At 39.2% G+C, this 22,627-nt stretch overlaps 1 protein-coding gene across 1 annotated transcript in view; it reads right to left on the bottom strand.

Annotated features, from left to right (window-relative positions):
- Nucleotides 1–22,627, bottom strand: part of bsnb (bassoon (presynaptic cytomatrix protein) b) — a 64,169-nt gene that overhangs the window by 27,194 nt on the left and 14,348 nt on the right. The window contains exon 3 of the mRNA XM_026306722.1: nucleotides 14,661–15,446. Coding sequence (XP_026162507.1) covers nucleotides 14,661–15,446 — 786 coding nt within the window. The remainder of the gene's footprint in view (nucleotides 1–14,660; nucleotides 15,447–22,627) is intronic.

Genomic DNA, 22,627 nt, shown 5'->3' with positions numbered 1-22,627 from the left:
TGCTTATTTAGATACCCATTAATTAATAGAGGAGCAAAATTATGATCCATTTCTGGGTACCTGATGAATGTAAGTCCAGTACTTATTCTTCTTTTAGCTTTGTTTTCCCCACCACCAACCCCTGAAAAAAATCTCATTCTCTAGCAGCTGCTAGACCAGCTGTGTGCCAGCAGGTCAGTGCCAGTGGTGCTGAGCAGGTACTGTACACTGACATTTTAAAGCTGAAAAATAAGAACAGTAAGAACCAAAAATGTTGTTGACTGAAAAACTGGAACAACGAGCTGAAATATGCTATAAAGTGCTGTGCAGCCAAAAGGAAGTCTTATAATTTCTCAGTGGTGACATGAGCTCGATTGTCTATATAAACATTCTGCTTAGCTGCTTTACAGACTGAATATATTTGTAGTAATTTACCTGTAGACATTGTGAAATGTATTGTATTGTATTTCTTCAGAAGGCCAGTCACATACTGTAGTGTCACTTCCTTAATGTTAGAACTACCTTTTATATTTAATGTTCAAAAACATGGAAATCTGACAATAGACGGTAATACGTTCATTTTTAGTTCATCAGTCTTTCTTTTGAATAATAGTTAAGCAGTAGTTTATTTCCGCCCCAGTGACTGGCAAAGTTTTTTGTAAGAGAAGAAGTGGCAGCTGGAAAACTTTTCCTCAGGGAGTGATCACTACTGAGTATCCAATGGATTTGAACTTGCTTAAACAATACTATACCGCAGATTACATGCTTTTTTCCTCTACATGGTTTAAATAAAGGGTCAGCTCAACTCAGTATCATAAATCCTGCTGATGAGGTTAGTGTACTGTGGAAGACTTTAACACTTCCTTCCTATGGAGGGAGCCAAAGAGTGCAGAATTTCACAGAGCGATATGGACCCCTTTGGGAGAATACACACCCACACAACAACATGAACATGTAGAACAGAAAAACAAACACTGCACTCAAAGAGTCAGATTCAGGCATTCTGCAAAGTATTGCACTTGAACAAGGCTACAGTACATATTGAACACCAGACTTTATAACACAATCTTAGCTCCTATTCCCTGCACAAGCAGTGGTGACAGGTATAGTCCTCTGTCCCACATATGACACACACACATATATATATATATATATATATATATATATATATATTATATTTATATTTATATTTATATTTATATTTATATTTATATAAGTGTCCAAACTCTAGTGTAAGCAGAAATTCTGCATGGAATCTACACAACCTCAGTATACCCCTCTTAATGTCAGTCAACTCACAGCAAGAGTCTGTCCCCCACATGGCTTCTCTGTCAGGAACCAGACCACAAACTGTGAACCAGAAATGTCAGCTGTCATTAAATGCACACAAATACCTCACTGAGATATAGTATTTTAGGTGTTCATTATCAGGAAGTACAGAAACATCTAGGTGGCTTTTTGGAAGATTTAATTGTAAAGGTATGAGGGTTATAACATGCAGTACCTGATGTAAAACTGGAGGAGGAAGCATGACATTTAAAGTGTAAAATATAAGGCCATGTTAGCAAAGACATACAAACTTAAATTTTTGGAGAAAAGTGAGCAGATCGAAACATGACAGGAGTGTATAGCAACATTAAACATTTGCAGCAATACATCACAAGTATTTCTTTCCCCCAAAGTTTTACTTCTAAATGTCTAATTTTGTCTAGTTTCATTCTTACACTAATTATTCCAGAATAATTCATCAGCTTTCACACCTTTCCCATAAAAACAGCTTTGATCATTTCATGAATATAAATAACTTTTCATACAACAAAAGTAATGGCCACATGAGCCTTTGGAGTAACAACAAAGAACTAAAATAAAGAGAATAACTATGTACAGTAAGAACAAAGGCAGAAATCATCATAATGATCATTCAGGTTCAGTGTTCCACAGAGACTAATGAGGCATACGACGGAGGTGATCATAATTAATTTGTAACAAATGAAGGTCAGGAGAGAAGAGTGTCAATGTGAATTATTGACTACAACCTGCCAAGCAGGTGTGAACTGGCTGAGTTTAAGGTGAGTGGGGAAATATGGTATGACCTGACATATAGACACATAACAGTGAAAGTGCATCCAAACACACTGCATGCTACTGTAAGACATAAAAAAGTAAATAAAAAATGCAACATTAGTCAAATTTTGAATGAGAAAATTCACTTTAAACTGTTTTAAATTTGCTTTCAGTGTAGTAACATTCACAATAAGTATCAAAGGACAGGTTACTCTGTTTAAGCCCTATTAGAGCCCTTACAACCATCATATCGATTTCCATTATACACAGCCTGAATGAACTGTGGTTTAGGACAACCAAATGAGCAGTGTGAAGCGTAAATGAGCACATGTCACAGCAGTGTGCCAGGCTGTGCCATGCTACGCCATGGCTGTGACAGGTCAGTAAGAGTCAGCAGGTATATAGGTCAATCCACTGGGACTCCTTCAATGAGGACACGTGGTCAGGCCTGTGGATTAGAGAGGAAATGAAGGATCATCCACTGTCAAGCACGACTCCACTACAGTCCCGGTCATTCTTTATAAGGTCCCACACAGAGCATTCCTCATCCAGGTACAAAATACAGTTAGAGGATCATCAGAAGGAGTTCTGTAGGACCAGACCTTTCAATTGACATGAGATTTTTATAGGCTAAGGATAACATTCAGAAAGTCACATTCGAAGTATATAGGGCCAATCAAAGCGCATGATCAACAATCTTTTCCTAGTGAACAGCTTTTAAAAGAATATAACATTTTAACAAAACTACTACTAATAGACACCTTGTAGTAGAAACACCTTGATATAATATAACCTTGATATAGTTTTGGGAGTCCCTCATTAGCATGTTTTACTGAATTGCAAAATATAAATAACTAAGGTACACACTCAGCAAACAAGCCTCTACACATCCTAGCTCAACTACCATTATGTGTGTGCAGTTCCAGTCTAACTCAGTGTGAAAAGAGTTGGCAGTAGGTGTAATCTTTACCATGTTAGTCACCATCTCAGTGTTAGGATGCTAATATTTACTAATTACCTCTAAAATCAAATTACATGTTAGGCTGTTAGAAATGTCATTAGGACAAATGTTAAATTTGACCTGATGGTGGTACTATTAAATGCCAGGAAGTCACCAAAGTCATCACGAATCATCCTCTGAGAACCAAGAATGGCTGTTCAAAACTTCATGGCTACAGCTTCTGCTAATTCAGAAATGGCATAAAGCATATACCAAGTGACCAATCCTCGCTGCAATACAAGCTATCTGAGTCCTTTAACCAGACTCAGATAGCTTGATAGCTAAACTGAGTTTATTTAACCAGGGAAGGCTCAGTGATATAAGTTTTTCAAGAGGGTCCTGCCCAAGATACTTAACTACCAAACAAAGCATATAATAATCCTAATCCATTGCCTCCAACACAGCTAAATATAACAAAATCTTTAAGGGAGATTCTGTGGATCTTGCCTCAAAGCAGTGAAATCTTTCCTAAAGGACAATATCCCACTCCACACTTCTGTACATGTAAGACAGTGTTCAAAGAAGAACTCAAGCTGTGCTGAAGGCAAAGGGTGGTATTTAACTGTCTTCTTGTCTTTAACTGTCTTTTGTAGTTAAGCATTTTTATCCAAGCTCTGCTAATTTGCCCTGAGAATATTCAATATGAATTGCAGTGTTTATCCCTCTGCAATCTTACTGAAAAAACACCCAGAGTAGTAGCACACAACTAAGCTTAGTTTAGTGACAGCATCTCTCTCTCTCTGTGGTCAAACTGTCTAAGGCAGTCTCTCTAATAAGTTTTTGATGTGTTTCAGGTTTATTGTCAGAAAGATAATAATACACAAAATTTCAGTATGGCCGAATGAGATTAAGCACCAGTCAATAACAGTACAGTATGTTTGCAGCATCATACACAGAATGTGTGGTGCCATGGTTGATTTGCTCACTTCCACATGCACACAGATGAAAGTCAGATGAGCATTTTGCAAAACTCCTCCAAGACAAAAAAAAGAAATAAAGAAAGTGGCAAAAACAAAAGTCAAGCCCCAAAATATACATCTGTTTTACAAAACGTTAATCAAGCTGCAGCCACTTTACACTCTGCTTGGCAGCCGAGCCTAAACAAGTTATGCATCTTGTTGCATATGTCTGTCCTCAGGACAAGTTAATCAGCTATGGGGTAAGGTTTCTGTCAAAAAAGATGTGCGTGTACTAATAAGCATTCGTACATATTGGCTTAAGGTTATGCATAAATTAAGAAAACGTACACCAAAATGTGGTTTTGTAAACTCTGGTATGAGTCAAATCTTACATAAAATGTAGTGTGTGTTCTTATGTGAGAATACGATTCCAAAAAAAGCGCAATTTTACGCTTGGGGTTTCTCTTTACAAATACAAATTGACAAACGTGACTTTACTGTCAAAAATACGCCATGGACTCGCAAGCTCTACGTATCGAGCAGAAGATACATCGATTTCACAAACTGCGCATGCGTTCGGATGTAGCCTGACATTAGAGATAAATTTACTAAGTCTAATAAAGATGAGTTAATAAATGGCAGGGTGTCTTTAAGCAATCTGGTTGGAATGGGGTCTAAGAGACACGTTGATGATTTAGATGAAGCAACTACTGATGTAAATTCAGAGAGATCTATGGGAGAGAAGCAGTCTAAACATAACTGAGGTCTTGTAGATGATTCAAGAGCTACTGTAGTAGAAGATTCATTTATTGCAGGTATAGGAAGCATCTGATGAATTTTATCTCTAATAGTTATTTGTAAAGAAACTCAAAGTCATTACTGCTGAGAGCTAAGGGAACACTGTGCTCAATAGAACTGTGACTTTTTGTCAGCCTGGCTACAGTGCTGAAAAGAAACCTGGGATTGTTCTTATTTTCCTCCATTAGTGATGAATAGTATGCAGTTCTGGCTTTACGGAGAGCTTTTTTATATGTTAATAGGCTGTTTTTCCAGGCTAGATAAAATTCCTCTAAATTTGTGGAACGCCACTTCCTTTCCAGCCTTTGTGATGCCTGATTAAAGGTATGAATATGTAAATTATACCATGAGGCTAATCTCCTCTGATTCACTAACTTCTTTTTCAGGGGGGCCACAGTATCAAGCGTTTCACGCAGTGAGGCTACAGCACTGTCAACAATATGATAAATTTGGTAGGCATGATCCATTATCTTAAATTCAAAAGTTATTAAAGAATGAGCTGACAAAACAGGATTTGGGGGAAACCTATTAAATTTTCAATTTTGATGCCATAGGTCAGAACAAGATCAAGGGTGTGATTGAAACAGTGGGTGGGTTTATTAACATTTTGAGTGAAACCAATTGAATCTAATATAGAATTAAATGCAGTGCTGAGACTATTGTTTTCAACATCTACATGAATGTTAAAATCTCCCACTATAATGACTTTATCTGAACTAAGCACTAAATTAGATAGGAAGTCTGGAAATTAGTTAAAAACTCAGAGTTAAAAACTCAGGGGACAGGCTCTCAAATGAGTTATAATTGTTCTGAGGATGAAAGTTTAATAAGTTTGAGTTGAAGATTGCAGCTACTCCTCCACCTCGACCTACGCTTCGAGGAACATGACAATTTTTATGACTGAGGGGGGTTGATTCATTCAGACTGACATATTCATCCTATGGCAGCCAGGTTTCAGTAAGACAGAGTAAGTCAATTTGGTGATCAGTTATCAAATCATTTACTAACAGAGATTTAGATGAAAGAGACCTGATATTTAATAATCCACATCTGACTGTTCTGTTTTTCTGTTCAATAAGAGGAGTGGTCTTAATTTTTATTAGGTTTTTATGAATAACTCCTCTTCTGTTAACTTCTGATTTATTTGATTTATATATTCGAGGGGCAGACACAGTCTCTATGTGGTTTGAGGGGGGCGGCAGCTCTAAAGAAACTGCAGAGAAGCGTTTTAGAGTCTCTGCATCCCGGTCCCCACCCTGGATTGTCAGGCTTTAGGTCGGCTAATAAACTCGGCCAAATTTCTAGAGATGAGAGCTGCACCATTCAAAGTGGGATGGATGCCGTCTCTCGCTACCAGACCGGGTTTCCCCAGAAAGTGGCCCAATTGTCTATGAAGCTCACATCGTTTGCTGGACACCACCTAGACTGCCAGCGTCAGAACGATGACATGCGGCTAAATATGTCATCGCTGGTCAGATTGGGGAGGGGTCCAGAGAAAATTACGGAGTCCGACATTAATTTGGCAAAGTTACACACCAACTGAACATTAATTTTAGTGACCTCCGACTGGCGTAATCGGGTGTCATTGCTGCCGACGTGAATAATAATTTTTCCATATTTACGATTAGCCTTAGCCAGCAGCTTCAGATTTGACTGGATGTCGCCCGCTCTGGTTCCAGGAATACATTGGACTATGGTCGCTGGTGTCTCTAGCTTCACGTTTCTGACTATGGCATCGCCAATTATCAGAGTCGGTTTCTCAGCGGGTGTGAGCGGGGAAAATCTGTTAAAAACGTGAACAGGCAGGTGATGAGCCGTAGGCTTCTGCTTAGGAGTGTGTTTCCGTCGGACCGTCACCCAGGCTAAATCTCCGACCGCTAACAGACCTATAAACAGCCTGAGCTCGGTGGCTCCACACCTGCTAACGGGGCTGGGCTAGCTGGCTTTTGTTCAAAGGTGTGGAGCCACACTTCCAAATCAGTGATCCTCGCCTCCAAAGCTACCAGAACCTTGCACTTATTACAAGTATCATTATCACTAAAGGAGGCAGAGGACTAACTAACATGTGGCACACCGAGCAGGAAAGAGAGAGAGAGGGAGAAGCCACGACTAAGCTAACTGGTAGGCCAACGAACACTAAGTCTGGGAATAGCAATAAATACCGGTCAAAATAGAAAGATACTTAACTAGTACAGGAATGTGTAGCGGTTAATGAATTGTTTAGAGAGTTTAGTTAGTTTTTAGGTGTGTTAGACATATAGCTAGTCTGTTGCTAATCTGTAGACGAACTATACTGTACAACACGCTTGCAATAGGAAGTGATTCACTTACCCGGAAACAGTTCCTGTCTCTCCAACAGCCAAAAACAGGCCCCTAAGTCTCCTAATTGCCCTTCAAACAGGTTGTTTGTTGCACACATGCAAACAGTACATATTTTCAATTGATTTCACTTGATAGTAAATCAGTTCATAATTGATTTGTTAGGTCAATATCCATTGCACTTTGTTGCATTTTGTTTTTATCAACACATATTTTATTTCAACTCAGCCAAGTGTAGAAACTTTTTTAATGATATTTCTTTCAGGTTTGTTGTTGAAAATTGTTTATTAATGCCTTTGAAGACAAGAAACTATTAATGTTACAATATTTCCTGAAGACAAGCATATATTTTGTATGCTTGTCTCAAACCTTGTCTGAAAACCATTTATTAATATTTGAAGCTATAAACTTGGCAGAAAAGGAGCTTTTTACTGATTATGAAGATCTACATTAACTCGTGGGGGTCATTTAAGCCATTTAAGAGACTGACATGTTCACATGGAATATATTTCATTTCACTTCTTTGTACAGTGCTGTGGCCATTTTGCACAAAGCTGCTAATGGAAGGATGAAAAGGATTGCACACCATGTGGTGAGACAGTTAAAAATGCAGCTGGTGGATTGATGATCAATCAATACAATATCTTGTGTATTTAATTTATGCACCACAAGACAAAAAGCACAAGGATCACTATAACCTCCAGCTTTCAGTTTTATGTAAATTCATTTAACTCTCCTGCCACACACACACACACACACACACACACACACACACACACACACACACACACACACACACACACACAAAGAAGAGACATGGTGCATTTGCTCAAATCAACCCACAATACATTGGAGACAAAAACCCTGTATGTGTTAGGTTAGCAAGTAAGGTGTTTATAAGAATTCGGGTAAATGACAGTGACCGAGACAATCCAGAGAGCACAGAAGCCCCAGTGTCTTCATTAATGGAGGGCAGTGGCAGGACAATCTCTCTGGCTAAGTGTAATGGCCCTCATGCTGTTTTTGCTATTGTTGTTAATGTTGTCAGGCCACTGCCCTGATCAACAGCCCAGACCCTCACAAACTGATCTGGACATCTCCACTACTGCCTGACAGCTGCAGCACTGAGAAGATTAGCAAGGGGTTAAACATATTATCTTAGCGATCAGTGAGCTTTATCTCTTTCATTTTGTCTCTCAGTGTCCTGCTCCCTTTCATTATAGCTCCCCCTCTGACTGGCTGTTTTTTTTTTCTTTCCTGCTATACAACCACATGTATAATCTATAATCTCACATTTGTGTCACCAGTCTTTTAGCATTTACAACATCTAAGCATAGCACACACTCTGCTAACCCCCTCCTTCATTCCTAATGCTAGCATTAGGGAGTAGCTGCATTCCTGAAGTGTTTCAGGGAAAAGAGAGCATGCAGGAGCACGGATGAAGCATGTGAAGTGATGTGTTGAGACAGGAGAGCCTAGTAGCAAGGGTGGGAGGACTGATCCAGCCCACCTCTGTGGCTCTGACAGCAAGGATAGACACGGCACTGCGAGGGGCACCTGAAGCTTTGCTATACCTCATTAGCATAGCCACCAGGACTTGAAGATGATGAGTTCTGAAGATGTCATTAAGCAAATGCAGAGGTGCCTTGTTGACCTCAAAGTACTCGTAAGGTAGGAGAGGAAGGGCACTCAAAGAAACACAAAAACGACTGAAGGGGTAATTCAAGTTCTGTATAGTCACTGTGCTCTTCAGGTCATTCATCAAAAGAACTGATATTGCTGCTGTACGACAGGGCTTGGAACAGGTTGAGGTTGCCCTCAAACATATTTTGTGAAAAATGAGCAATTGTAGTTCACAGAAGCTTAGAATACAAAATAAGGTACAGACAATGCAATCCCAGGGTCAATAGTGCTAGTTACTGAAGATTTTCTTCTAACCTTCCCCCTTTCCTTTTTTACTCAAGTTTACAACTGAGATAAACAGCAAACAAATTTTTTGAAAAATTTAAAGTGCAAAAAATTAAAAAAAAAAGAGGGAGAGAGACTAGAATGTAGAAGCAGGGCTGGGAGCATTGCCTCTGGATCTCTCAGCAGATGTGTGATATACAGGAGTTGAGACAAAGTCTATAATGTTTGCTCAGACTGAGCCCAGAGGTTGCTATCAAACACAAACATCCCAAAGATGAAAATGAGTGGCATTTAAACTTTCAAACCAGTGAGCCATCTGTGCTGGGTGCTACATAAACTGGAAGCAGTCATTTCTGTACATCACATCATCTTCCTGTCATTCTGCAGCATGGTCAAACACTGAATTTACTAAGTGAGTGTGCTGTGGCATGTGGATACAGTGTACAGGCCCTCCTGTCTCAAGACATCACTTCATATAATTTAAACACATGCTGTCTCTTTAGGTAAAATACCTTTATTTCACCAATGCAGTCTCTTCAACAGTAATATATTTATCAGGGAAAGTCAAAATGGCTTAGTTTCACTTAAATCATCCAACAAAGGTTAATATTCTCAAAAGACACTTATTTGTGTTGGTCGATCTTTACAGTGGTGTGCTGGGGTTAAGCACGGCACTCAGAAGGATCACTACACTCCCTCAACACGGATTAGAAACTATTCAACTATTCAACTATTAGCTCCTTCTTGAGACTCCCCCTAAATACAGAACACACACACACACTCACACATACACAGAATGAAACCCTCTTTCCATCTCTGTCTCTTTTTGTTTGCATCCGGTCACCTCTTAGAAATACTCTTTCTTATGTGTAAGGGTTTTTACAATGCCTACCTTGCCAGTGCTGTTAAATCAACAGAGCACAGACTGAATCAAGAGGACTGAGGACCTATGTTGTAATGTTAACTGCAAGCGATTCAACCAGAAGTAATTGCCAATTCAGTTAATGTGTCAGCAGCAAGCAGTATTCAACTAAAGCACATAGACAGGAAGAAAAGGAATGCAAATGGAGGGAGGAGAAAAAGAGAGGTGACCAAAGAAAGAGGGTGCATGTATACATCCATCCTGACTACAGCTGAAACAAGGGAGAGGACAAAACAAACCTGCTGTCACATTAAAGAATGACTTGCCATGGGAATTACTTGTATATGACACATTATATTACCATTACGTGTATAATGTGATAGCCCGATTAAACATTTAAGAGAGAGCTGAAAGAAATTCAATAATAAATAAAATATTCTATAGTAATATATTTCTGCTTTTGGCAGCAAGGCAAGTTAGGGTCACATAGCTCACCAATTTGATCCATTTGAAAAAAGAGAGCAGGAGGGTGTTTGGGTGTGTATACAGTATGCAAGAGCATATGTGGGTGTTTGCTGAAATGTACCAGATGTTACAATTACCATTTAAAAATAGTGGTCAGCAGCATAAACTAATAAATGGATTATGGGTTAGGGCTAATAAGGTATAGTTATTTGGATGTAACATATACAAAACCAACACAATCATTTGTAATGGTGAACTGGCAGATTGCATGCTTTATGTTACTTAGGACTGGACACCACCATTTGTATTTCAGTGGGACCGAACATGCATGCTGGCATGTACAGCAAGTGCAAGATGAATGTGGGTGTGTGAATCTGAATTTTTTTGCCTCAAACACATATTATATGTGCACATGCAGTGCAAAGGAATACGTAAGTATTAAAAGGCAGGAAGCAGCACAGTGAGGCTGGGTGGGTGTTTGAAGCTGTGATAGTGTACCATCATCACTTCGGGAGCAGCCAGACTGAGCACGGCAGGCTTGGATGCATGATGCCGGCAGCCATCTGGCTTTGGATGGGACTCCTAAGGGAGATAGAGGCTGGTGCCAACTTTTAGAAAACGCTTTCAGCATGTTTTGAGTATGACATGTTCATCTATACTGATGATATGTGTGACAGCAGCAACTGTGTTCCTGCAGAGTTGACACATTCACAAATACTACATGTTCTACATATGTTCACTGTAGACCGTGTGTGTCTTCAAGGGCACTGTAGTCTCGAGCAATTTAGAATCCTGAATGTGAAAAGTGACATTCATATCATTAATTTCTATAATTGAAGATATGGATTTACAGTAATTGGTTATAAATGGTTCTTTTAATCACTAACATGATGCCTCATTTGCACAAAGAAATACTTTAAAAACAACTATTTTTAAAGGGTACATTTTGTGCTACACAACACACACTGCCTCAATCTGCGGTTTCTCATTATAAACGTGTCATTGTGTCAAAACACATAGTTTACTGCATCGTGTGTTCCATACTCAAAACCTGAACAAATATACTGTAGTTACTGCAGACATTATTTCAGACTGTTTAAAGGTCTCTCTTTGCACAGCCTGTGTTATTAATTGCATTGTCACCACTAAGCATAGAATAGAATAAGGTGGTGAGAAGGCTGTTGAGTGCACGTGTGTAAGGTGGTTATCTATAACTTGACTCTGTGCAGTATAATTTAATACATGGTAGTAAAGCTTGCACAATGAAAAGTATAGCAGATAGAACATAAGTACAGTCAATATGCTGATGTCAAAAAGCCACTGTGACCACAGCCGGCATAGACCACAGCTACACTTCACTTCCTATTGATGTATCTCTGGCATATACTAATATTAAACTGAAGTTTGTCTGATCTGTAGAATGAGAGAGTTAGAGTCACACTGAATAGCTGAAAAGGCACATTTATACTGATCAGACAAATATAAACATGCAAATTCATTTGGTGTGAGCTGCAAGAGGAGTTCAAGTTTCCATTAAGTAATCTGGAGAAAATTATATGGGAGATCAAATATATTTCCTAGAAGATTAAGTAAAACATTTTTAAGTTTAAGCACTACATTTAATTCCTTCATAAATCATATACTGTATCAAATACAATCAACTCCTCATACTCAATGCAATGGCCACTGGACACCTGCATTAAAACTATCATGCATGTGTATGTATGCATTTCTCATTTCACACACATGCATGCACACAGGCATCAACACACCCCAACCTTATATGACATGAGGAATTAAACATAGCTCTCTCACTCCTCCACAGTGCATGAACTATTTATAACATTCTCCTTCACTGAATTATTGATGAGCTATGTTTCTCTATAAAATTTTGTCAGAAATTCAGCCCTGTTATCAATGCTCCATTCAGGGCCTCCATCTTGTTATAAAGAGTGAGCACACTTTACATCATAATAATAGAGACACAAATCAAAATCAGTATGCCTGCCCAACCGTGGGAACAAAATGTATGATATATGGAAAAGTAATGTTATAGTGAGACTGCTGGGAACTGAAACACAATGCATTATGTCAAATACACCTCTACATTTATTTACTGTCAAGAAAGAGCTAAGTCATGGCATCCACTTTGCTGTATTGTTGCATCTATAAGCTGAAGTATCTGCACTAGTGGAAAGAGAGATGCAAAGACAGAGTGATTCAGGAATGAGGATTGACATGCAGTGTACTGTAAATCAGATTGAGCAGCAGACACTCCAGTGAAAACATTTTATGTTCTATTTGCAATGAAACTCTGGGGAGATGACAATGACACTAGGTTGGTTCTAATCTCTTTGAGAAGCATAATAAAGGAGGTCCCAAAACAAGGATATCTTATTTACTCAGGACCACACATGACTAACTGATGTGAAATATTCTGCAACGTAACGAACAGTTGGCTTCCTCTCACTCATTATCTCTGATTCTCACTCTTTTCCACTTCCTCCCTCTCACTCTATCACCTCTTTCCTTTCTCTCCTCCTCCGTTCTTCCATTCGTTTTCACAGAGATGCTGGCACTCGTCTCATCGCGGCGTATAAAGAGGCTGACTATGTTTTTATATGATACAGCTCAACCTAATTTGCTCTGAATTAATTATACATTGCGCCAGTCAAGGTATTTTCATGAAAACATTTTTCTGATTCCCACAAGATACAAAAAAATTCTATAATCCCTTAATACAGTCAAAAAATTCTACTGGGAGATATCACTATGAATGAGGTTTTAAATGTAACACAGTATATGTAATCAATTATTTATCCATCCATTATCTATACCCACTTATTCCTAATTAGGGTCAAGGGGATCTGCTGGAGCCTATCCCAGCTCTCTTTGGGTGAAAGGCAGGGGTACACCCTGGACAGGTCACCAGTCCATCAGTCATGGAGAGACCAGTGGCATATATGAAGAAATGATGCACCTACAATCTTGTCAACAGGGAGCGATTATCACAATTCTGCTTGCAAAAGGCAGAAAAAGACAGAGCAAAGGCATACAAGCTTGGAGGGATTAGAAGAGGATGAGGAGGTTGAATGTGCCAAACAGGCTGTGGAAATCAATCTGAGAAACTTAGATTCAAAGTACAAAGCCTCTCACCATGTCCAAATGGTTCTCACCCACTCTGAAGCAACTTGCGTGCCAGATCACATGGAATGACCCAGGTTTGGAAATAATGCACGTTGTGATGGATTGTACTGCGACCGCAGTCAACGGAGCAGAAACACACCACACCTACTAATGGAGTCTTTCATGGAAACAGTGAAACAGCAGTCTCAAAGTTTGTGCAGAGTTTCAGCATCTCAGCAGCCAAGCATGAAAGGGATGCCTGGCAAACAAATTGTCTCTCTGTTTCCATAGCGATCTATGAATTGCCTGTGCTAGTGCCTCTGACAACCAGATGCCTGGGAAGACAAGGCTCACCCATAAAAAGCCAGCGCTCTGCAGAAAGCCTGTTATTACTGCTATCATTCAATTGGGCTTGATTTGCATAATTAAACTGTGTTACTGCCTAGCTCTAGAAACCACTGCAAGTCCCCATTCTTACCACCTGGATCCCCACCGTGACAATAGACAAGTATTTAAGGTGGGCATATACGCTCAGCCTACCCCTAGATGTGAGTAATCAATACTTGGATTATCCATTAAATTGAACCTGATAAGGCTCTGTTTCTTGTAGATTGGTCAAATGTTTCTGTGCAACTCCAGGGCAGAGCTCACAGTGAGTCACAACCCGGACTTTACTCTGCTAACTTCATGAAAGGCCTGACAGAGCAGAACAGAGCAGGTCTTCACTGGGAAACACAAGTAGAGGAAGGCAGGAGAAAGAGCTCACAGGCTTATATAAAGCTTACTGTGTACAAGCTGCATATAGAACCTGCTGTCTATAAATCCCAGTTTCAACTTTTTTTGTGCAGAAATGGTTTTTTTTCCTTTGTACTGTGTTAAAGAATGACAGTACACAATAATGATCTATTATTAAAACACACTAATAAACAACAGAACCAGCACAGGCATACAATAGCAAACAATGGCAATTGTTGGCAATTTCAGAGGACATTGAGCCAGATACTTGGTTGATGCACACAGAAACCCTCTGTAAAAAGCAACTATTCACTCCAAGACCAGATAGCCACAAATGGACAACAACAAAATCTATTCAGCTGAAGTATGACACAGCATATTTCACAGAAACATGTCAATGTTTGTCATTTGACATGTCATTTAGTGAATCCATTGCCTGAAAGCTGCTGCGGACCAGGTAGCACTTTACACACAGCTGAAAGCCAAACAGATCAATCAGTCTTACCTCGACTAAATGTGGAGTGGGATTGAATCCACACATGTTGCACACTTGCGAGTGGCATTGCGTGCAGGTGTTGTAGTTGGGTTGTTCTGCTGTGTTGCCTAGGTTGAGACCTGTCTTACAGAGTGGACAACAAGCTTTGGGCTTAGAGGAGTCCTGGGTAGCATGCTGTTGTTGCTGCTGAGCAGAGACTCGAGGCCCTTGTCCAGGCTGAGGTCCTGAGGGTTTACCTGCCCCAGTTACTAAACCGGGAGGTCCACCTGGTTTGGAGGCTGGTTTTGGGGGCTGTTGTTGGGGTTGGGTGGTCTCAGATATGAGAGTGCTGGCTTGGTTAAGGAGAGAAGCTCCAAAGCCAAACAACTTCCCAAATGTTTGCTCTGGGGGTGGGGGTTGCCGTGAAGGGGAGCTCCCTGCACTGCGGGTCTGGTCTTGTCGTGGGGGCTGGTTTTGGTGAACTGGAGAGCTGCGGGATAAATCAGGCTGGGATGGTGCCTTGGCCATGCCGGGGAGAGGGACTGCCCCTGGAGGGAGCTTAGCTTGCTGCTGACCTAAGCCAACTGGCCCAGTCTGTGTCGTAGGGCCAGGTGTTAGATGGACCAGTGCCTGAGGCTGTGTATGAGGAGGGGTTTGTGTCATGGATGCAGGCGGAGTTGAAGCATCAGGTTTGAGTTCTGGTTTGGCTGCATGAGAAGGAGAGTGGATCTGTTGCTGACTCTTGGAGCGTGGTGTGGTCATATCCATCCCCAGTGCCCTCTGCATCTGACAGTTGAGACATAACCACTCTTGTACCTGGCAAGGAAAAGAAAGAAAAAAAAGTGGAAATAAGCTATAGTTTCAACCACTGAAGTTTATTATATAAAAAGAATTAGAGACTGAGAATTAAAGGAATTGATGAAGCAACTGGGATATAGGCTTGTTTACTTTCTTGTCAAGTTTTGTGGTGCAAGTTGAGCTGTTTCCTTCTATTTTTAATCTATATGCCAGGTTGGTCTAAGCAGCTACTGCTCATAGCTTCATGCAGTACTTATTGTTTATAAATATGAGAGTGGAATCTTCTATTATCTAATTCTCAACAAGACAGTGAATAAGCATCACCTATGTCCCACAGTTACCCTCAATTTCCCATAATCCCTGCTTTATACCAACTTCCTACTTCCTACTTGAATTCCACCCACAGGCTCATGTCACAGGGTCCCAGTATGTTGTGCAACAAAAACAACAAAATACAACATATAATTGGAATAAAGCAAAAGCAGCATATGACGTAACCTTGCCCTTAAAATCAGAGTACACACAGGCCTTGTTCTCTACAGAACAATAGAAATAGAATAAAGGGCCTTGTGGCCTACATACCAACAAACTGACCATAAACAAACTACGGTCCTGTTTATCTGTAATCATCTGACCGAAATACTTTATTTTCCCACATAACTGACAGAGCATGTGTGCCACTGATTCATACATGTTAGACTAAACAGTGAAGCAAGATCATTTCAGCTGAGAACAAACTCTGCTGCAAGTTCACATCACAGTGTTTTCTCAAAGGACCTCCAATTGAAAGGACTGACAACATGCATGTGGGGCAGAAATAATACAGTAAGACTGACATTTGGGCAGAGTTAGGTTATATAATTGTGCATTGTTGGATGCTAAGCTATTGCATATTCATACTGAGAGCTAAGTAGTTTTTTCATTGTGATTTCATTCTGTTTAGACCTCTTTACTCACATTAAGAGTGATTGAATGTCAAAGAGCTGCTCAAAGGGTGAAGTTGTAAGCTCAAGTCTTTCACTTAGGAGCAGAATTTTGTTCATCATATCATCCCATAACACGTCATTTGTGCCAATAGTTACCATCTTCTTTACCTTCCTCCTTTTTCTCTTTCACACACACAACAGCATACAACATATTTGAATATAGTCTCACATTATCATGCTGTGCCTTGGTTCTACAGTAGAGGCTATTACTGTATAATAAACCCTATTTTATTTTAATGATTGATGATCACTGGGGGTTTTGCTTTAATGTTATCTAAAGCCAACTCTACCATAAAAAGAACCCCTGAAAAACTACAACTGATTACTGTAAAATTATTAAAACAAAATTTAAATACTAATCATCTTCTGGATTTCCCATTTATTTTGTTCCAAAAGTCATACATTGTGGTTAATTATTTTTTTGAGATGGATCATTTTAATTTAGTCTGATTTATGAAAAGTAAATGAACATAAATGTAAGTAACAAAAAAAGAATAAGTTGGCTGTGTATTTTGTGTCTTCCCCAGTGATGTTCCATTTTCGTTCCACTATCCAAAGATATCCAAATAGGATGAACTGAAAACTCTAAATTGCCTCTGTCTGTGAATATGAAAATAGGTGTGTTGGTCTGTTGTTGTTCACCTCATCCAATGAATGCTGGGATAGCCTAAAGCCTGCTGTAAAAAGGAAATACTTGATATAGAAAAATTACTGAATGAAAGAATAACTGTGAATGGAAAAATATCTATGTTGTAATGTACAGGAAATAAATGTGGCAGATAGGATGAACTCTGGACTTCTTCAATAAATCATGGCTGCCTCTGGATTTATAATCTTCTCTCATGTCTTTTCTGTGTGTGTCACTTTGCTTTATGCTTGCTGTTACATTCCCACTCATTAAACATGTTCCCTTCCTCATTAAAATCCTCCCACTACTCTTCTTGATTCTCCTGCTGTTGTCATTTCCTTTATGTCTTTGCTTCTACCATCTTATTTTTTGTTCTGTTTCTGCTCCACAAAGAAAGTGAAAGTCAGAAAGAAGTCCTAGTTATGATACAGAGCCATACGTGGTAATTGGCACCCCAGTACGCTAACAGCTGCCACACTATTGTAGCTGTCTTGGATTTGTGGTCATTACATAATGGCTTAATGGATTATAAATACTGTCAGAGAAAGGTTGTGTTTGGGTTGGGACTGAGTTGGAGGTCTGGGGTACAAATACCAAGGTGGGTGGCCTGAACACTATTTTCTCCATTATATCTTTCGATAAAAAAAATCCCTTTAAAAACATAAAGGTGGATTCATAAATATTTTGGTTCAGTTTGCTTCAGCTGAGAGTTTTGAGAGCTGCCAAAATAAGGTTTGTAAATGCAGGAGGACCTCCTTGCTACTGCACTCAAATGTCTCTGCGAGACTGGGCATGGATGATTGGTTCACACACAAGCTAATAAACAACACAAACAGTACACATAAAGACATTTGAGTAATGCAGTTTATGTGGATAACATATTCATAATAGGATTTTTCATTATCCTTGTAAGTCTTACATTTTGAAGTTTTTTAGGCCTTCCCAAATTATTGTCTATGAAGAAAAAAATTATGATTTTATGATGACACTATATGACAACATTCAATACAGTTTCAAAGTACATATATAATTAAAACTTCACACTGACTGTATATTACTGTATCAAATAGTGTTGTTCAAGTTCAAGTGAACATTGATGATTTGGTACTAGCAAGTGTGATTGTACGCTACAGTAAATTGTGCACATGTAGTCACTTGTAATTTGTATTTCTTTATTGCATAATTTTAATGAGTGCCTAAAGCATTATTTCATATATTGTCTGTGCTACCAAAACATTTTATACAAAGTAGCAGATTGCTGTTCCCTTCAGAGTTTAGCTACAGTAGTATGAGTCACTGGGTCTAAAGTGTAGTATTGCTCCATTGCAAAGCACTGACTCACTGCTGTGCCGTGACTTTTAGTTAAACATGAAACTCAGCTTAAGCTGTAAGTTCACTGCAGCTGACAACATCTAATTTTGCTGTAGCTTAATAATCAGACTGCATAGTAATTTCATACTTCATTATTCATTAATAATTATTTGCTATTTCAATAGCTGAGAAAATTGAAATGTGGCTGGTGATGCACAGGTCTGGAACCAGGCTAATTTTGCAGGCCTCCAATGGTAAAAGTCCTTGATTAAGTGATGGAGAAATGCACTTAGTGTGTAACCTGATGCAGACCTCTGAATCACTGCTTACATCAGATTTGTTGAGCAGCTCTGCTCTCTGCTCTGATGGCTGGGCTTCTGATTGGAGAAACAATTACACAATCAGGGAGATCATGAGCGTTTGAGACTTCTTTTGGTCGAGGTGGCTGACTTCATTCAAGCTCAACATAACCATCTATTAGCTATCCTGCTCATCCTTTAGAGGGTCGTGGTGGCCGGAGCCAATCTCAACTGGCATTGGGTGAGAGGCGGGTTGTATCTTGGACAGATTTTGTCACAGGGAGACAAAACACTCACACCCATATTCACACCTATGAGTAATTTCAAGTCACCACCACAACCTAATCTACATGGTTTAAGGCTGTGGTAGAAAGTCAGAGTACCCAGTGAAAACCCATGTGGAGAACATGGTGTAGAGGAAGGCTCATTTCATCTACACTTAACAGATTTTGGGTTAAATGGATTAATATACAAAGGGAAGTTAGTAGTGAGGGTGAATATGAAATTCAAAAATTCATTCATTATCACACTTTACACTTTACTCCATATCACACATACCTTTGAACTAATTGTTACCTAATGACTAATATAATAATAATCTAAGTCTGATTTCTAGCAATTTATCATTCATTCATTACCTATATCTGCTTATTCCTAACTAGAGTCACAGGGATCTGTTGGACCCCTATCCCAGCTCTCTTTGGGTGAAAGGCAGGGGTACATCCTGGACAGGTCACCGGGGTCATCACAGGGCCACATAGAGACAGACAACCACACACACTTACTCTCACTTATATTCACAATTTAGAGTCATCAATCAACCTAACATACATATTTTTGGACTGTGGGAGGAAACTGGAGTACCTGGAGTAAACCCACTCAAGCACAGGGAAAACATGCAAACTTATTTATCATTATCTGCTATATACACCTTAACTTTACTCATTGATAATTCATTAGTTATGAGGTAATTATAGAAACCTCTCTCAATAGCTACTCACAATATTTGGTGTTTCCTATTACTTGTTTAATCATTGTGATGGGCAGTGGTGTGTCATGTGATCCTGCAACACCTAAATTGGCCACTATGTCAAAATTTCCAGTTGCAGACTTAGCTAGGTTCGCAAAAGCTAGTTTTATGAAACTGCTAGAACATATCAGAATAATTGCTACAAAAATTGGGAAAATACTTTTTAGTTAACAGCTAATCAGGCAACATGAACAAAATGCCGGAATGAGTGGATGAAGTAAAAATCTGTACATCACACTAAATTTGAATTACCACAGATGAAGCATTCAATGAGAGAACCAGTGTTTGGTAGTTTGGTTACTATTGGGTGTGGACACTGAATCACACCCATTGGTGGTGCTGGCATAGGCTTGAAAATTTTAAATGTAGTGTAGTTTTAAAGTAAATATTTTTGTACTGACCAAAATTGTATTTGTCTGTGTATTTTACTTTAAAATTGCACTGGTCACTGCTTTAAAGTGTTTAATACCCACTACACCTGCAGGTACAGTACTGCTCAATCGGTCTCTACAGTACATACCTCCTTCAGTAAATCAGTGTAGACAGAGTAAGTCACAGGCTCAGCAGCATCTTATCTTAGTGCAGAGCCTGGCCCCATGCCAATCATCAGTACAAAGACCAATGAGGCAATGCTTTTCACTGTCCATCAGGGCAAACTGAGAAGCTAGAACAGAGGTGCACCCTGGGAGCGTTTGAAATGTGGACAGTGAAAAAAGCTAACACTGAGGCAACACAACAGTATACAGCACTGTACTCTTCATAAGTGGGAACTTCTCTTTGCATTACTATGTCCTTGATATTTCTTTCTTTCCAAATTACAGTGCAGATAATCATTGTAAGTACTCTGGGGGAAAAAACAAACAGGAAACACAAAGAAAGCAGCTGCAGGGAGGGCAAGCAGTTATTTATCAATTTCATTGTGTCTGTGCTTGCCTCAGCCTCATTGCTTCATCTAATCCCTCTCTGCGCCCCCCTTATTATGAGGCAATCATGTGAATCTTTATGAAATCTGATCTGTATCAGCAAAAAACAAGCACACTGCACACTCTGTCCCCTGCCCTGTTTCTCTGTCAGGTCTCTTTTGCAATCCTCTATCTTGTTCTCCTTCACCTATCTTTTTCTCTCCTTCTTATCAACATCTCTCACATCACATCAGTCCCTTTAACTCTACACCTTCATCTCCATCTCATCTATACATTTTGATAGCTCTCACCCAGTTTTTTCATTCATATATGGCTCTAATTACAGTACTAGCTTGCGAGATAAGTGTGGCATCCATGTGTATGTAATGAAATGGTATGATGCACATAAAAAGTCATAAGCTGGGAACACATCCCACAGACCTGCAAAAACTCAATGTCTGCCAACACACTGCTCGAGCACTGTGGCTTCATGAAGCACAACCTACTGCCAGAAATAGAACTTTTTACTTTTTAGCAGCAAGGACCCATAGAGACCTGGATATGGATCAAATAATGAGAGCAAAGCATCCTTTGCAACACACATATACATTTATGTTTTAAATTGTATGTTGATTTGAACAAGGACAAATTTCTAATGACTAATTCATTTCCTCATCATTTACTGGGTTTAGTGTGTAAAATGAGGAATTTTTTTTTTTTTTTACAATTTCCTCAACCCCAACTTGGCACCGTCTGATATCTTAGCACAAATGATCCAAGATGGATATATTTCACATACCCAAATTAAACTACCTGTTGTTCTTACATTTTAAGAGTTATATTGATGACCTTGGTGTCGTTTGAAGGAAAAGCTTTCCAGTTTACTATCGGCGCGCTGTAAAATGTGAAATATGACTCCCCTCCTCCCTCTTGTTTCGAGCGCTGCTTGCTCAGCGTTGTCAAGGCAACTTACAGTAACAGTGGGGGCCATTTAAAGCCCACTGATGCGTCATCAAACATAACGAGTCGTATACCGTTTGAAAGGGCTCATCATTGGCTATAAGATGCGTCAGTCATCATTGTCAGACAATGCGACTGGCTGATTCTATTGTCAATAGAAGTTAGTCTATGCCCCTGACTGGGATTTGCTCTGAGAGTGTGAATTCTATTGGTTTTAGGGTTAGTTACGCGGTGAAACGTACCAAACAAGTTTGATTGAGGCCTCATGTGATTCACAGAAGCTTGCTATGTCAAACTATTGAATAAAGGGAGAATTCAACCGTAAAACAAACCGGATTACAGCTTTTCATGAGGAGGACGATGTTTTTATGGATTTACTGTATAATAATACGTCTTTTGGACTACAACATGGGTGCACTTTGTTCTGTGGATTCTAATGAACAAAACGATATGCGACACTCCATGTTTGAGTACACGTATGAAGTAACACGACAGAAAGGTAAGAACCAGCGTACTGTACTGTATTTGTACTGTTGTTAAATATTAAGAAACTGTAGTCGCTGTGATTATTCAATCCTAAATTGCTTTATACCATTTGAATCGTGAGACCCTAAGGCTTTTATTAGATATAAAATTTGTTAGACTGCTTTCAAATTTGTCTGACAATCTTTGGAAATACAAGTCATCCCAAATACCCAAAATACCCAAATAAATGACTGTAAATTATTTATGAAACATATGGCCAATTAATCAACAGATCCTTTCAACTATAAAATTAAAAGTAATAACCTTTAATCTAATAACTTTGAATTCTTACATCTAAACATTGTTTCAAGCCACATTGTGAGGAAACTGATGGCCAGTGTCTTGATCAGAAGTACTAGGCCTTTTCTTGAATATTTCCATTTTACTGCCGTTTAAAGTGAAATTTTGACTTGTTATGCTAATATTTCATGTTATTGTTGTTACTGTTCAAATTATCTTCATCCCCTGACCTGTTGTCATGGAACTAAAAGTGTTCAGCAGTTTTAAGCTTCAGACTTCTTACCTATGTTGACTTAAAAGATAAGGGGAGACAAGGGG

This window comes from Mastacembelus armatus, chromosome 5, assembly GCF_900324485.2.
Source record: "Mastacembelus armatus chromosome 5, fMasArm1.2, whole genome shotgun sequence".
Classification (NCBI taxonomy): domain Eukaryota; kingdom Metazoa; phylum Chordata; class Actinopteri; order Synbranchiformes; family Mastacembelidae; genus Mastacembelus; species Mastacembelus armatus.
This window is presented reverse-complemented; position numbering and strand designations above follow the sequence as displayed.